The sequence below is a fragment of the Aotus nancymaae genome, unplaced genomic scaffold (assembly GCF_030222135.1).
Source record: "Aotus nancymaae isolate 86718 unplaced genomic scaffold, 86718_ANA_hifiasm-v0.15.2.pri h1tg000058l, whole genome shotgun sequence".
NCBI lineage: Eukaryota > Metazoa > Chordata > Mammalia > Primates > Aotidae > Aotus > Aotus nancymaae.
The window spans coordinates 33,966,399-33,982,782 of NW_026988472.1; the positions used below are offsets into that span (position 1 = coordinate 33,966,399).

Consider the following 16,384-nt stretch of genomic DNA (forward strand, 5'->3'; position numbering starts at 1 on the left):
AGTTAATAGCTACTCTTTGTAGGAATTAAAGTATTTCCTAAAGTGGTAGTATATGATAAAAACAAAGAATACACATTCAGAACAATTTGAAAAGTTGTTCTTTGTTAGTGACATAAATTATGTTAACATGAGCCACTTGTCACCAAGACACTATACACTTTTATTTTACAAGTTACCTAACCCCTAAGAGAAACAGCAAATTAGAGAAGTATGTGGGAATACATATACCCTCACATTTAAAGCTAAGGAGGGTCAGAGGAATTGAGAGAGACCACGCCCATGAATTGAGGCTATTTCCTCTCTGTAGTGAAGGGTAACTGTTGCTAATTCAAACTCCAGTTGTGAATCCAAGTATTCACATAATGTGTTGCTTTATTTGCAATTATAGGAAAGCAGCTTCACTTTTACTTCGACCCTATGACTATTAATCAATTTCCCAGGCCAACACTAATCAAAAAGAAAAATAATAAGCAACATTTTTCTAAAAGGCAAGTTTCTTTAACAGTCCAAAAATAAAGGAACAATGCTGGTTTGCACATATACAAAATTGGCCAGGCTATGAAAAGGAACCAAGTGGAGCTACTCTCTACCCCACCCCACCAGCCGTGGCTCACTTGGCGCACCTGAGTGCATGAACCTGCAAGCTCTGACCCTTGGACGGCCTGCCTACAGAGTAAGCCAAAAATGGGTGTGGGCCATCTTGCTACAGAGTCATGGAGAAACACCGAAACAAGTGTCTGAAACTTGCGATAAACATCAGGTCCTACGAAATGTCCACTCTAAATATCCATTTCTACAAATCACTCAATCTTCTGGTGGCAGTAACAAAGCCAACTGGCTTAGCTAATTACTTCATATTTATTCCCAAGTTGGTTTTATTTTTCAAGGGAAGGGGCTTCAATCTCAGTACTCTCTTGGTCATAGTTCAATGCTAAAATTTAAACATAGAAAGGGAGACAAGACTGTAATGAGCTTAAAATATTAGGTATATAATGATCCTTGTACAAGTTACTTAAATACCAAAATGCCATTTAAAAAGTGATTTTCTTGGGAGGGCAGTTATAAGTTCAACAGGCAAACCACAGAGGGCTAAATTAAATCATTATAAGAAAACATATAATGTCATGTTGAAAAAATAAGGATCATTGCTGCTGGAATCTTTTTTGAAAAGCTAAAACAAGCCCCAAACTTATTCAACATATACATTAGTTTTTCCAGATTCTCAGAAAACTGGTAATAGCAGATTATTTCAAAGTTTCAGTAGACTTTAAAGTTTTACTGCTCACACCCTAAACTCATTAAGGCTGGAGTGAAACAAGAAACAAGTATCTGGTGCTGCCACCTAGAGGTAGAGATTTAAAATTTTTAAATGTGCAAAACAGGGCAGCTACATATAATTCCATTTTTAATTGTTGCCACTCCAAAATTAAACACTTCTGTCAAAAATGACATTAAAGCAAAATCTTTATTACTGCACTTGCCCTACATGCATATACACTGTATAATTAATATTACACTGCTTACATTAGTCTTTGAACAAGAGATGCAAAACTGAATCCCAAATACTTTACTGCTTCTACCGAAAGCTTTCTCTGAACAACCGGCTTAAAGGAACAAACTTTGTGCCCCATTTGAAAAAAGTAACTTCCATTTATTTTAGGCTAGCTCTTGACAGGTGACTTAAATCTTTTGGTGAGGCACAGAATAAAGGAAGGAGCAGCCTGCCTGGGCTTTGCAAAACCAGTTATCTGGAGGAAAAGCAGCTGTGGTTTCCCCCAGAATAGGCTGAGATGATGTACGCGTTAATTCAATTATGTGGCTTGTAGTGATAGACTCATTTGTGCTGGGGTTGAGGGTACAGAAGAGGCAGTGGAATGAAATTAAAATACTGTCATTTATAATTAGAAAATTTCTAGGATCTCACATTATTTTGGCAACAGGATCAAAACTCTCATGTTTCAAGAAGTATTTATAGAAAGTAACATCATAGGCATCGGTGTGGATGAGTTTAGCAGTACTGTCTTTACTTAAATCACCATAGTCTTATCACACACCCCCTTAATGTGACACTTAGCACAAAATTATTTTTCTACCATTGCGCTTTCTAACCATTGTAAATTATACCTGTTTTTAGAATGTTCACCTGCCCCCACTCCCAAGGAGTTTTTTAACTGTTCATAACTTAAGACATACAATTATTAGAGAGGCTGATGCATTTAATCAAATACTTTCCTTCCTTCAAAAGACAAGGTCTCTATTAGTGCAACAGCAAATAACTACAGTAATATGTTCATGCAACTGGGGAAGAGGGAAAATCCACATAAATGAAACTCCAAATGTGTAAAGGGAGTAACTGGTATTTATAAGCAGTGTTTGTAATACAGATCATTTACTCCATGAGGGAAGCTAATTAATAGAATCTTACTGAGTGAAATTTTTTTGTAAAAATTTCTTAGAGGAAGTAGACCATTTATCTTTTGCATGGATCTAGGCTTTTATTTATCTAGGCATCTTAGAAGACAATATGCAAACTGAAAATTTAGTATGATTAAAGAAAAAATAATTTTCAAATGGTGAATGCTTTATCCACAAGAATGCTCATAGCAGCTTTTTTCATAATAAATTTATTCAATATTTATTCAAACATTGAAACATTCTACATGTCCATCAACAAGAGAATGGATAAACTGGTATAATCTACCATGAAATACTACTCAGCAGTGAAAAAGAGTGAATACTGATACATGCAACAAGACAGATGAATCTCAAAAATACCATGCTAAGTGAAAGAAGTTGCACACAAAAAGGGTATATACTGTAGGAAACCATTTATATGAAATTCTTGAATAGGCAAAACTAACTTATGCTGATAGATTTCAGATGAGTGATTGCTATTGTGACAGAGGTGCTGACTGGGAACAGGCACAAGGGAACATTCTGGAGTGATGAAAATGTTCTGTGTCTGTGTCTAGATGACTGATTGTATAATACTCAAGATTTTAGCATTTTGTGGTAAATTATGTGAATTATACTCTTTAAAAAGCATGCCAAATAGGAAAAGATGCTTGTGTAGGTTGAACATCCCTAATCCAAAAATCTGAAATGCTCCAAAATTTGAAACTTTCTGAGTGCCAACATGATACCATGAGTGGAAAATTCCACAACTGACCTCATGGGATGAGTTGCAGTCAAAACTTTGTTTCATGCACAAAATTATTTAAAATAATGTATAAAATTGTCTTCAGGCTATGTGTATAAGATATATATAAAACATAAATGAACTTCATGTTTAGACTTGGGTCTCAACTCTAAGATAGCTAATTATCTATATGCAACTATTACAAAATCGAAAAAAATCCCAAACACTTCTGGGTCCTAAGCATTTCAGATAAGGGATACTTAACCTATAATATATACTTCCAAAAGACTCATAATTAGAACACATGGGAAATGCCTGCAAATCAGTGAGAAAAAGAGAAGCCAACAGAACAGAAAAAGACTTGGACAGCTCACGAAAGGAAGTATTACAATGGCCAAGAAGCATGTGAAAAGGTGTTCCACTTCATTAGTCATCAAAGAAATACAAATTAAAACCACAACTCCATGCCACCATGTAAAATGAAGATGGAAAATACTATCTTACCAAGTGTTGGTAAAAATGTGGAGCACCCATACACTACTACTAGGAAGTATAAACAAGTAGAACCACTTTGGAAAACCGGCAGTATCTACTAAAATTAAACATACATGTCCCTGATGGCCTAACGGTTCTCCTTAGTACAAACCCAAGAGAAATACACGCTTATGTTCGACAGAGAACCTGTACAATATTCAGTAAAAGTAGGCACAAAGAAGACGCAATTCATGTAATGTCCCAAAAAATCCACCTCATCTATGTTAAATCCACCTCATCTATGTTATTCGATGCCAGGTGTGTGGAGGATCATTTCTAGGAGACATGAGGGGCCTTCTGGGAATGTAGTAACGTACTGTTTCTTGAGCTCAGTGCTGCTATGCTAGTGCATGATGGCCTTGTGAAAATTCATCAAGCACTTTAGTTAGATTTTGTGCACTTTTCTGTTTGCATGTTATACTACAAAAAATACACATTTAGAAAGGGTGAGAAAACTGCGTACTAAATATTTCTTATGAAACATTTGTGAATTTATTGCAAAATGCATTGAATCTCAACTGGGCATTATGTGCCTCCTCACAGACGTATAACCCATTGCCTAGGAAGAAGTATGTATTTTATATTTTAGCAAAATAAAAAATAAAATAAATTGAGCCTAAATATAATCACATGTTTAGATCTAACTATTTATAGGAAATATAGGAGACAGAGGAACAGGTTAAAAGATACCACCAGGATGTGATCAGTAAACTCTAGAATGAGAAAAATTATATAAGACAAAAAGCCCAGCTTCTTTAATAAACAAACTGGGAGGATCGACAAAGGAAAACAAAATAGAGATTAACTACCAAGTCTACCCTGACTGGATTCCAATTCAAACAAGGACCTTTTTAAAAAAAAGTGTATTCACAGTGCAATCAGGGAAATATGAACACTTACTGGAAATTAGATGAAATGGAATTGTGAGGCTTTTTTGGGTGATGTGATGATAATAATGTAGTTATTATGCTGTAAAGGGGCATCTTTGTCTTTTAGAAATGCAAAATGGGTCAGGCACAGTGGCTCATGCCTGTAATCCCAGTATTTTGGGAGGCTGAGGCGGGAGGATCACCTGAGGTCAGGACTTTGAGACCAGCCTGGCCAACATTGTGAAACTCTGTCTCTACTAAAAATACACACACACACACACACACACACACACACACACACACACACACACACATACACATCAGCCGGGCATGGTGGCGCATGCCTGTGATCCCAGCTACTCAGGAGACTAAGGCAGGAGAATCACTTGAACCCGGGAGGAGGAGGTTGTTGTGAGCTGAAATCGCACCACTGCACTCCAGCCTGGGTGACAGAGCAAGACTCTGTCTCCCAAAAAAAAGAAAATGCAAAATGAAATATTAACAGAGAAAATACATATCTAGGATAGACTTCAAAATAATAGCGGAAGGTGGGAAAGAGGAATAATAAGATTGGCCACCACTGCAGAATACTGAAGGTGGGTGATGAGTATATGGGGGCTTAATTTTGCCCTATAATTTAAATATATGTGACACTAGAGGAAATTTTACATTCTTTACTATCTCATTATATTTATATATATATATATATATATATATAATTTTTTCCATAATAACAATTTTTTTTTGAGGTAGAGTCTCACTCTGTTGCCTAGGCTGGAATGCAGTGGCCCAATCTCGGCTAACTGTAATCTCCACCTCCCAGGTTCAAGCAATTCTCCTGACTCAGCCTCCCGAGCAGCTGGGATTACAGGCACCTGCCACCATGCCTGGCTAATTATTTTGTATTTTGTAGAGACAGGGTTTCACCATGTGGCCCAGGTTTGTCTCGAAGTCCTGACCTCAAGTAATCCACCTGCCTTGGCCTTCCATTGTGCTGGGATTACAGGCCTGAGCTACTGTGCCCAGCCCAACAAGTTTTTAGAATACTACACATCCAATTTAAACAATTTACCATACAAGTGTCAGACAACCGAAACTGTCTTTCACACCAACAATACACCTCTACATAGTATAAATGGAAAATTTCTGAGTAGTTTATAAGAAGTAATAGCCAAGCCTTTGAGTTAAGTGAATACTCAAGATTTTTATTTTCCTGGAGAAGACAATTCTCCAAATCTTGACAGAATAAGAAGCCTGATGAGCAGCATTCAATTGACTTCAATCAATTGGTTTTAATGTCCTTGACAATAGACGCAAATATAAATTTTAACTTAATGAGATGCATATTTCTGGGCAGGAGAAGCTTTTGAAGTGTCTTCTTCCCTGGCTTTTTTTCTTCTTTTTGTCTCTTTCTTTTTGAGACAGGTCTTGCTCTGTCACGCAGGCTGGAGTGCAAAGGAACAATCACAGCTCACTGCAGCCTCTACCTCCCTGGTTTAAGTGATCCTTCCACCTCAGTCTGCTGAATAGCTGGTACTACAGGTATGTGCCACTACACCCAGCTAATCTGGGTACTATTTGTAGAGATGGGGTACTGCTATATTGCCCAGGCTGGTCTTGAACTCCTGGACTCAAGCCATCCTCCTGCCTTGGCCTCCCAAAATGCTGGGATTACAGGCATGAGCCACGCATGGCTCCTGTTTATAAACCTGAGAAAAGAAGGTAACTGTGCTGAAAATATATTTGGGATATAAAATAACACAAATAATAGTCCAAAGATTGCTTATCTTACAACAAAGCCCACTTCTCTTCCAGCTGTGTTAGTAGATGTGGGGGGAAAACAGCTAGGCTCAAAGTTTCTAACCACCCACCTTCTAAACAGTGAGTTCAGTCCTGCAAGAATGGCCATAATCAAAAATCAAAAATAACAGATGTTGGTATAGATGTGGTGAAAAGGGAACACTTTTGCACTGCTGGTGGGAATGTAAACTAGTACAACCATTATGGAAAACAGTGTGGAGATTCCTTAAAGAACTAAAAGGAGATTTACCATTTGATCCAGCAATCCCACTACTGGGTATCTACCCAAAGAAAAAGAAGTCATTATACGAAAAAGATAGTTGCTCATGCGTGTTTATAGCAGCACAATTCTCAACTGCAAAAATAAGGAACCAGCCCAAATGCCCATCAATGAGTGGATAAATAAATTGTGGTATACATACACCATGGAATACTGCTCAGCCAAGAAAAAAAAAATATGACATTGGCATCAACATGGATGGAACTGGAGACCATTATTCTAAGTGAAATAACAAGATGGAAAACCAAACATGGTATGCTCTCACTCCTAAGTGGGAGCTAAGCTATGAGGACACAAAGGCATAAGAACGACAAAGTGGACTTGGGGACTCGGGTGAGGAATAAAAGACTACACAGTGGGTAGAGGGTACAGTGCTTGGGTGATGGGTACACCAAAATCTCAAAAATCACGACTAAAGAACTTATTCATATAAAATAACCAAACACTACGTGTTCCCTCAAAACCATTTGAAATAAATAAATATATAAAGGTGAGTTAAGTAATTGGTTAACCATTGTTTTACTTCTGGTTTTGGGAAAATCTGTATTATTAATAATAAAATACCAGTATTAATATTTTGTCAGCAAAGGGGGAACCTATAATTCATCACCTTAACCCTTTTCTATTTTATTATATACATACATAATACAGTGTATGTGTATGTATACAATCTTGTATAGTATTCAGCATTTTTTTCCTTACCCATTTTTAGGTCTTATCCATTTTTCTATAAGCTACACAATCTTGACAAATGTCATTTGGGTGTACTGAATTAAAACAATCTTTTTAAAAAATTGATCTAATTTAAATAACTTGAGAAATCCTCATTTTCCTTTAAAAACTCTAAGTGTTGCAAAGCCAGAGTTGTTACATAACTCATATAAAAGCTCCAAAGCAATTATTCCAAACATGCTCTGGTTTGGTTCAAAGTTCTCAACAGTCTCACTGCTTATGTGAGATGAGCAGTGTCACTACTGGCCCTCTGTTGTGGGCGAGCAACACAGAAGCAAACCTGTGCTCACCTTGTTGAGACTGAGGTGCAGGACTGTGCAACTGAAACCCTTAAAGAGACTCTCCGGAATTCCCTAAAGTGCTTTGAGGGTGGCTGAGACAACATGGGTAACCCCTGCAGTTCATCATAGGCTAGAAGAATTGGTGAGCAGTGGGGTGGGCAACCATTCCCAAATTCACACTGGCCTCTCCACAGCCCATTTCAGCAATGCCTCAAAATGCCTCTACTTTTATAAACTCTTCTATGGTGGGCCCAGATAGGAGTGGTTTCTGCTTCCTTTGAATTTTGATAACCCTTTATTTCACCTTTTTTGGAACATACACTGTGTTGCCCACTAGACTTTCCCACAACAGTGAAATCAACTAAATGACTGGGCTGTAATTTGAATAAAGGATCCACAGCTGCCTCAACTTTGTATCCTTCTCAATGCCTATTATGGTGCTAGGCACGGCAGGTCTTCAATTAATATTGAATACAAAAGTAGACTAAACTAGGAGCATGAGCCATTGGATGATGTGCTTGGAATGGCACTCCAACTTGTAAGAGATGCTCTTATCAGCTGATAAGACTTCCTTTAACATTTTGCAGTGCATTTGGTATAATGTTTTTTAATTTTACTATTAATTATGTTATTGAAAATATTTACAGGTTGGGGCAAGGAGCAGTGGTTTGTGCCTATAATCGCAGCACTTTGGGAAGCTAAGGCGGGCGAACCACCTGCGGTCAAGAGTTTGAGACCAGCCTGGCCAACATGGTAAAACCCCATCTCTACTAAAAATACAAAAATCAGCCAGGTGTGGTGGTGCACACCTGCAATCCAAGCTACTCAGGAGGCAGAGGTTGCAGTGAGCCGAGATCACGCCACTGCACTCCAGCCTGGGTGACAAAGCAAGACTCTGTCTAAAAAAAAAAAAAAAAAAAGAAAATATTTACAGTAAGGAAATGGTCATGTTTTATAAAAGCTTAATAACGAAAAAAGGCAAAATTCTTTATTGACAAAGTAATACCTGAAGTACCCACTGGCAGCATCATTCTACCCCTACACATCTGTACTTTATTCCCTTGTTTGTAGGTGGATCTCCGTGGATCTGTCAAAAACACCCCCAAACATTGCTTATTCCTGTTTGGCTCACTGTTGCACTTATTTCTTAGAAGATATTACTGAACCCTGTCTACTGACAAAAACTACCCTCTGTGATATGGGTGCTATGCATCATTTTTTTAAAAAGGAAATTTTTGTTTCCAATTTAACTCAGTACACACTGGGTTAAGTGTGTTCTGTCTTGTTTTAAGTAGTATTTTCAGAGATTAAATTCTAAATTCTCATGTTCTTCAAGCATCAATAATTTCTCAGGCCCAATGAGAAAACTGCCCAGATAGACAAATGCCTGAAATGTTATCACCGACCATGAAGAAAGTTTCTTTTTAACTACTGTACAAATCATTGCTCACTGGAGGAAAGATGTTACATATAATCCTAAGTACTGTTATACATAAAACATAAATTTATTAACAGGTGAAATTCAAGAATGAACTTTAGACTATTCTCGTCACTGACCTAGTCTGCTAGGTATAGAAGACTATTTGGATGTTTGAGCATATTATGAATATTTCATTTACAGAATACAGAAGAGCTTTCATTAGAATGAGAGAGAGAAAAATCTATAGAGAACAAAAGCTAAGAGTTTCAAGTTTTAGTGGCCATGTTTCCCATAGGGCTATTGTATAAAAAGAGTAATATTGTATTTTTTCCTATTCACAGATAGAAAAGAATAAAATTTTGCTTTATTTAAGCCCAATAGCAATAATCTTGCATGGGTTTCAGAAAAATGATACATATTTTACTGTGGGATAATGAGGACCATTAGTTATTAGAACAAATTATTCTCTTTCAATTCAACAGCCTTATTCATTCGCTCATTTAATAGACTATCCTCTCTCCTTTTCACTAAAATGGTCTTTCCATATGGAACACCTGGCCATGCAACATGCCACCAGACAGACTTTAGGAGGTATCTTGATGGGGAGAAAGAGCAAATTTCCAAAGTGAAGCCACAGGATAAACCAACACTTGATGCTTGCCTTTCAAGTAAAGTAGTATAAAAACAATAGAGAAAGAAAAAAGTAGTTGAAAAATATAGTTGCTCTCCACAAGAGTCTTAAAAATAAAAAATCATGAACTTAATAATTTTCCTAAATGAAATTATGCCATTATTCCTGATTTCTTTGTACTAACTAAAAGGACAAAGTATCAAACTTCACTAAAGTTTCAATACTGTAATGCATTTCATTAATCAAAGATAAAAACTACATTAAAAGCAAGAGAATTATTTTATGTCTGTGATTAGGCAGTTGGCGGGCTTATATTTTATGTATACATTTGTACACTTCAACTTATTTAACAGTGTCAGTTCACTAGCTACAGTTTTTTTATATAAAGAAAACAGATTTAGAATTTTAAAAACAAATTACAGTAATTTTATGCCCACAGCTTGCACCTCTTAGAAACCATGTACCCCCTAACACTTCTCTTACTTTGCCACCACTTCCCCATCTCCCTCCTTCCCCTTAAAACCACAGGCTACAGTAAAACTGATAACAGGGCCTGGAAGCCCCTTATGAATAGCCACTCCAATTTTTTACTTGGGGAGGAGGAATCAAGGGTGCAGATAAGAAACTCAGCTCCTGAATAGGTTAGGAGGCAATGCCTGCAGAGATCTGCCTGGTGAGCTTCAATGTTTTCTACAGATCTTCATGATGATGGAGACTTCTGGGCCTATACTTCATGAATGCTGAAACTCCTATGGTGGAAAGGGGCAGAAGGAAAGAACTACAAGGTTTGTTACTAATACAGATGGCTACATATATACTGCTGGTATGGGCACAGTGTAGGATGAAAGAGGATGAGCGGGAGAGGAAGAGGACTACACAATGATGACAACTTCACACATCCTCGATATAAAAACCACTGTCAAGTGGCAGAAGAAAAAAAAAATGAGAAAAAGCAGTCAAAAGTGAGGAACAGTGGCAGATCCCCCAAGGCCGAGGACACGTCGCCACCTCCCATCGGCTTGACCTGGCTACATGGCACCAAGAAGGGACTGCCCGGAAGAGTGTCCACACAGCTATGGCTGCACCTAGAGAATTTTCAAGTTATGGGGCAGGAGTGACGGGTATATGGTGGGACTATGTGCAAGTCTGGAGGTTTCTCTGTGTAGACTGAGATTGGTCAATGAGATATAACATGAAACTTCTGAAGATGGGACCCACTCATCTACTACTGGCTTTGAAAATAATTTGTGAAAACTGAATTCATAAGGCAGCCTATGACTATACAGCAGCTGCAGTTATAATAAAGTATCTTTCAAGTCAAAATCTGCCACTGTTCAATTTATTTTAAAAAATTATCTTAACTATGACTTCTGGAACTAATAAAATCAGTCTGGTCCCCTCTCAGTATGACTGGCCTTTACACATCTAGGCAGGCATCCAGTCAATCCACCCATGCAGGCTCCATCACCCTTTACTGCTCAGCTCTTTTGCTGACATACAAGGCTCTGCACATCCTTCTCTTAAATGTCATTCATGAGACAAGGCTTATACCATCTATCTCCTCTCAGTGCTGGGTCAACGAAAAATTCAAAACCAAAGAAGAAAAGGGCAACAGTTGTACACCAGGTTGTTTGTTTTTAGTTTAGTTTAGTTTTGTTTTTGAGATGGAGTCTCACTCTGTCCCCCAGACTGGAGTGCAGAGGTGCAATCTCAGCTCACTGCAACCTCCGCCTCCAGGATTTAAGCGATTCTCCTGTCTCAGACTCCTGAGTAGCTGGGATTACAGGCGCGTGCCACTATGCCTGACTAATTTTTGTATTTTTTTTTTTTTTTTTTAGTAGAGCTAGAGTTTCAACATGTTGGTCAGGCTGGTCTCGAACTCCTGACCTCGTGATCCACCCGCTTGGGCTTCCCAAAGTGCTGGGATTACAGGCGAGAGCCACCACACCCGACCAGGTTTTTTTTGTTTTTTTTTTTAAACTCAGAGGTTTTCAGTGGAGAGAATGGGGCGTACAGTGGGAAATGGAGGGCGCAAGAAAAACATGAAGCTCCCCGTGTTTGCACATCCATGCTACCCCACTCCTGGTTGAAAACATCTTTCATAGCTTTTCATAGCTAAGAACAGGCAATCAAGGTTAGCACAGTGGTTAGGATCACAACGTTTGAAATCAGAGCCTGCTATCTACTACCTATGTGCCAAGACCAAGATCATTACCTCTCTAAACCTAGCTTCTTCCTCTGTAAAATGGAGCTAATACAACATAACTTCGTGAGGTTGTCACAAGGACTGAACGAGATAACAAATGCAAAGCACTTATCACTGTATTCAACAGAGTAAAAACACTCAATGTATAGTAGAGAAAAAAATGAAGCTAAAAAATACCTTGCTTTTACAGTCCTCTCTTCCCAGCTGAGGATTTATAAACATCATTAAATACAACTCATCTTGCAGAATACATTATATGATTATTTTGGTGGTAGAATTTTATCTTCCTAATAATATTTGCTTAGGCAAATGTTAAAAATGAGCTTCCACTTTCAGAGTAAACACTGATCGGGTAGTGACGATGCGGGTAGCAGCGAGGAGCTCTGAAACATCCTCAACACTGGCAGGATGGAAAATATGTGGCTTGATAATTCATCCATGGAAAACCCAATCTTGTTCTACAAACGCAGTTGAGCACTAAGTACAGCAAATCCTACAGACTGAAGGAGTAGGAACATATTTCCACTGATGCCTAAAAGAAAGGTGGGAGGTGGCTACCATTCACAGAGCATTTCCTTCGTCCCAGGCCTTGAGTGTAACATCTCACACACATCATCTTATTTCTCCCTCAAGGTAACTCTATGACTCAAGGAGCTAAGGTGTAGACCAAGGTTCAGAAGCTTGTCAATAGCAGAACCAGCATTGAAACCCAGGTCACTATGCCGCCAAAGCCCATGGCTAAAGCTAGGTGTTTCAGTAAAAAGAGGGGGAGAATTTTCCATGAAGTGGGAACAGAATGGGCAGTGTCATATTTGGGAAACACTGCATAGACTGAATAAGACTGGATACGTAGATGGGAGCTGGAAATTTACTCTGTAATTGCCAAAATTAGAGTCTGTGAGATGCCAGTGGCACCTGGGCTTGACTTATAAACAGTGAAGAGCCATCTCAGGACATTAGGCAGTACTCTGAAAACACTCATCTTTGCTTACCACAGGAGAGAGAGGAAAGACCTTTTTTTTTTTTTTTTTTTTTGAGACCGAGTTTCACTCTTGTTACCCAGGCTGGAGTGCAATGCAATGGCACCATCTCAGCTCACTGCAACCTCCACCTCCTGGGTTCAAGCAATTCTCCTGCCTCAGCCTCCTGAGTAGCTGGGACTACAGGCATGCACCACCATGCCCAGCTAATTTTTCTATTTTTAGTAGAGACGGGGTTTCACCATGTTGACCAGGATGGCCTTGATCTCTTGACATCGTGACCCACCTGCCTCGGCCTCCCAAAGCACTGGGATTATAGGCGTGAGCCACTGCGCCCGGCCAGGAAAGACCTTAAAAGCAATGTAACTCTTATGTATTGGTCATCTAAAAATGAAATCAGGGCTGCTTATGAAATATATTTCTTAACAAAAGATGACAATAGTAATGATGTCATAGCAATGGAGACAGTCTGGTGACACAGCAAAAAGTCAAAGAAATACTGAGGTCTCAGGGTTGTCTGGCACCTCCTGCGATGATGAGAACTTAGAAATCAGCCAATTCCTAGAGAATAACAGCGGGTCCAGTTTTAGAAGAACTTAGAGAGTAGGATACTCATAATGAATTGAATATGACAAATTATTAAAATTTTATGTTAAAAAGCCGTGTTTTCTCACTTGACATGAAAATACCTTCAGCAACAGAGACGAGATGAACCAATAAGCAAGATACCATCAATCTCCTTATTAATGGAGATATACTAATTAAACCTATAACAATATAAACTTAATGACTGTAAAGGCACCTGAAATCTTCACTTCACCCTTTCTTTTGCCTTCCCTCTCTTTCCTCAGTATTCAGTGAATGCCAACTATGGAGCAGGCATGTGGTTACAGTCCCAAGTACGTGGAGCTCATAGTCTATGAGTGGAGACAGTACCAAACAACCACAAAAATACATTCCAAACTCGAAACAAAGAATTGCCAGACACAATACCATGCCCATAAATGGAGATCCCAAGAGAAAAGCAAGACTGTATGTGCCGCTGTTACCACGTGAGGCTCCGTGTGAGCTTGGGACACTTACCTAACCACGTTGCAATGAGGACAGCATCAATTCCGTCTATTGGTTCACAGATCCGAGCCACGACTGGGTGGATCTGCTGGGCCAGGTAGTACTGGGTGTCAATAGTTAGATTATCCTGTTTCTCCAGCTGCTCAGGCGCATAGGCCCTCTGACTTGCAGTGAGGTTTGATCCATCCTAAAAGAAGATATGATAAAAAGACACATGTAAAAAGAAGACACAGGTAAAGTTGTAGGCAACTTAATCACAGACACTTGCTTGGTCAAACAGAGAGGAAACAATTTAAATTTTATGTATTTACTTCTAAACAGAAAGATGTCTTTTTGACCTATTACTGAATATTTTGAGTAGGAAAATCAAGGACAACATCTCAATCTTGAGATCTCATCCAGTGTCCAAGAATATAAATCCAGTATATATTGAGTTCTATTTTTTGCCAAAACTTGAAACCAACAAGATAGTAATGACTACATTAAAAAATTTCACCTGCTGTATCACCACACACTGAGAAAGCTTGGTAACAATTAGTGTAGTCAGAAAGGCTTTTTAAGGAGTGATCGTTTAAAAACATGTGGACTCGGCATGGTGGCTCACGCCTGTAATCCCAGCACTTTGAGAAGCCGAGGCAGGTGGATAACCTGAGGTCAGGAGTTCAAGACCAGCCTGGCCAACATGGTGAAACCCTGTCTCTACTACAAATACAAAAATTAGCCAGGCATGGTGGCGGGCACCTGTAGTCCCAGCTACTCAGGAGGCTGAGGCAGGAGAATTGCTTGAACCCAGGAGGTGGTTAATTTAATGTGATCCCTTCAGGCAAGAATTCTAGTCAAAGTATCTCAAAGATCTGGGAGTAATGTTTTCTATGAGAGCCATGTATCACTGAGAAGCAAAGAAACAAGGGGGAAAATGTGGGGAAATGAAATCTATAGAGAATTTATATGCAAGATATAATAAGTAGAAGTAAAAATAATGTAGTGTCCTGGTAGAGTGGCCGGGCTCTAAAAGCCAAATATCTGGCCACTGGAATGAAGGGCATGTCATTTTGTACCATTTACCTGATTCCTCCTAACGAAAAGGAAGATGGGTCAGAAAGCCTCTTTTCAAGGGTTTTCTCTTTTATGCTATAAAAATAAAAGCTGTGAAATTATATATAATTGGCCCATATCCAGCCTTGTGAATGATGTCACTATCATCTGTGAACCAAAAAGTTATCTCTACTGGATCAACATCCAACAACTCACTCACTCTTCCGCTCATCTGAAACAGAATTTAATATTCAAACTAGTAAATTATAACTATTCACAGTGCTCAGCTGCTCAGCAGAACTGATTATAATGTGAATCCCATTCTTTCATTCCTGCTACAATCAGTCCCTTTCCAGCTCAGCACCCAGTCTAAGGCAGAGGCAACCTTCCACACACCACCGTCTTTACTAGAATCCAGTGGCAGGGGCTCTTTTTCTGGCTTGTCTCCTAATGGAAACAACCTGCGCCTGTTTTAACAACTAGATTCTACCTGTTCTAAGACAAAATGAAAGACCTAAGAAAGCAGCAAACTCAGATTAAAAGACTTGCTTCTTATTATTTGTCAGGAGTTTACAACATAGTAAAAGGAATTAGGCATAACTAATCAAGTTTAATTGTTGCTCTTTTAGAAGCCTGAATTGTTACAATGATAACAAGCTGACAACTGATGATAAAAACCATGAGAAAAAAATCCTTGGGCAGTGTCTTTTCACACAACTCAATTGTATTTAGACTGCCTTAATAAAATCTGACCAATTTACCAAATTACAAAAAATTGATCTACCCTTAAGATTACAGCAATGTTGAGTTTAATAATTTTTAATGGTGAATTAAAATTGAATTTGTAGATGTAAAATATTTTTTAAAGACACTTGAGTTACTTTCGAATATATAATTAGAAGTTCTCATAGGAAGACATGGTTTTCAAAAAATCAGTTGAAAATTTCTGAGCATACCTTCAGTTTAAAATGTTTTTATTTTAAATATTCACACAAAAGACGAGTTTTAACAAAAAGTGGCACAAACATATTTCTTAACAGTATTTTAAAAATTTAAGCTTGAACATGGCTAAATTCAAAAGACTTGGTTAGATGACAGGTTTTGCTATGTTATACTGGAAAAACAATTAGGCTATGATCTAAGATATATCATTTTGCTGGACACCGTGGCTCACATCTGTAATCCCAGTACTTGGAGAGCTGAGGCAGAAGGATCGCTTGAACCCAGGAGTTCAAGACTAGCTTGGGCAACATACTGAGACCACCCCCATCTCTAAAAAAAATAAAAAAAAAGTTAGCTGGGCATCGAGGTGTGCATCTGTGGTCCTAGCTACTCAGGAAGCTAAGGCGGGAGAATTGCTTGAGCCTAGAATATAGAAGCTGCATTGAGCTGTGGTCATGCCACTG

General features: G+C 38.5%; 1 protein-coding gene across 3 annotated transcripts in view; it reads right to left on the reverse strand.

Annotated features, from left to right (window-relative positions):
• The window catches only part of POLA1 (DNA polymerase alpha 1, catalytic subunit), a 304,555-nt gene that overhangs the window by 161,571 nt on the left and 126,600 nt on the right, over positions 1-16,384 (reverse strand). For all 3 annotated transcript variants that reach the window (XM_012448860.3, XM_012448859.3, XM_064364437.1), the window contains one exon: positions 13,956-14,130. In XM_012448860.3, coding sequence (XP_012304283.1) covers positions 13,956-14,130 — 175 coding nt within the window. The remainder of the gene's footprint in view (positions 1-13,955; positions 14,131-16,384) is intronic.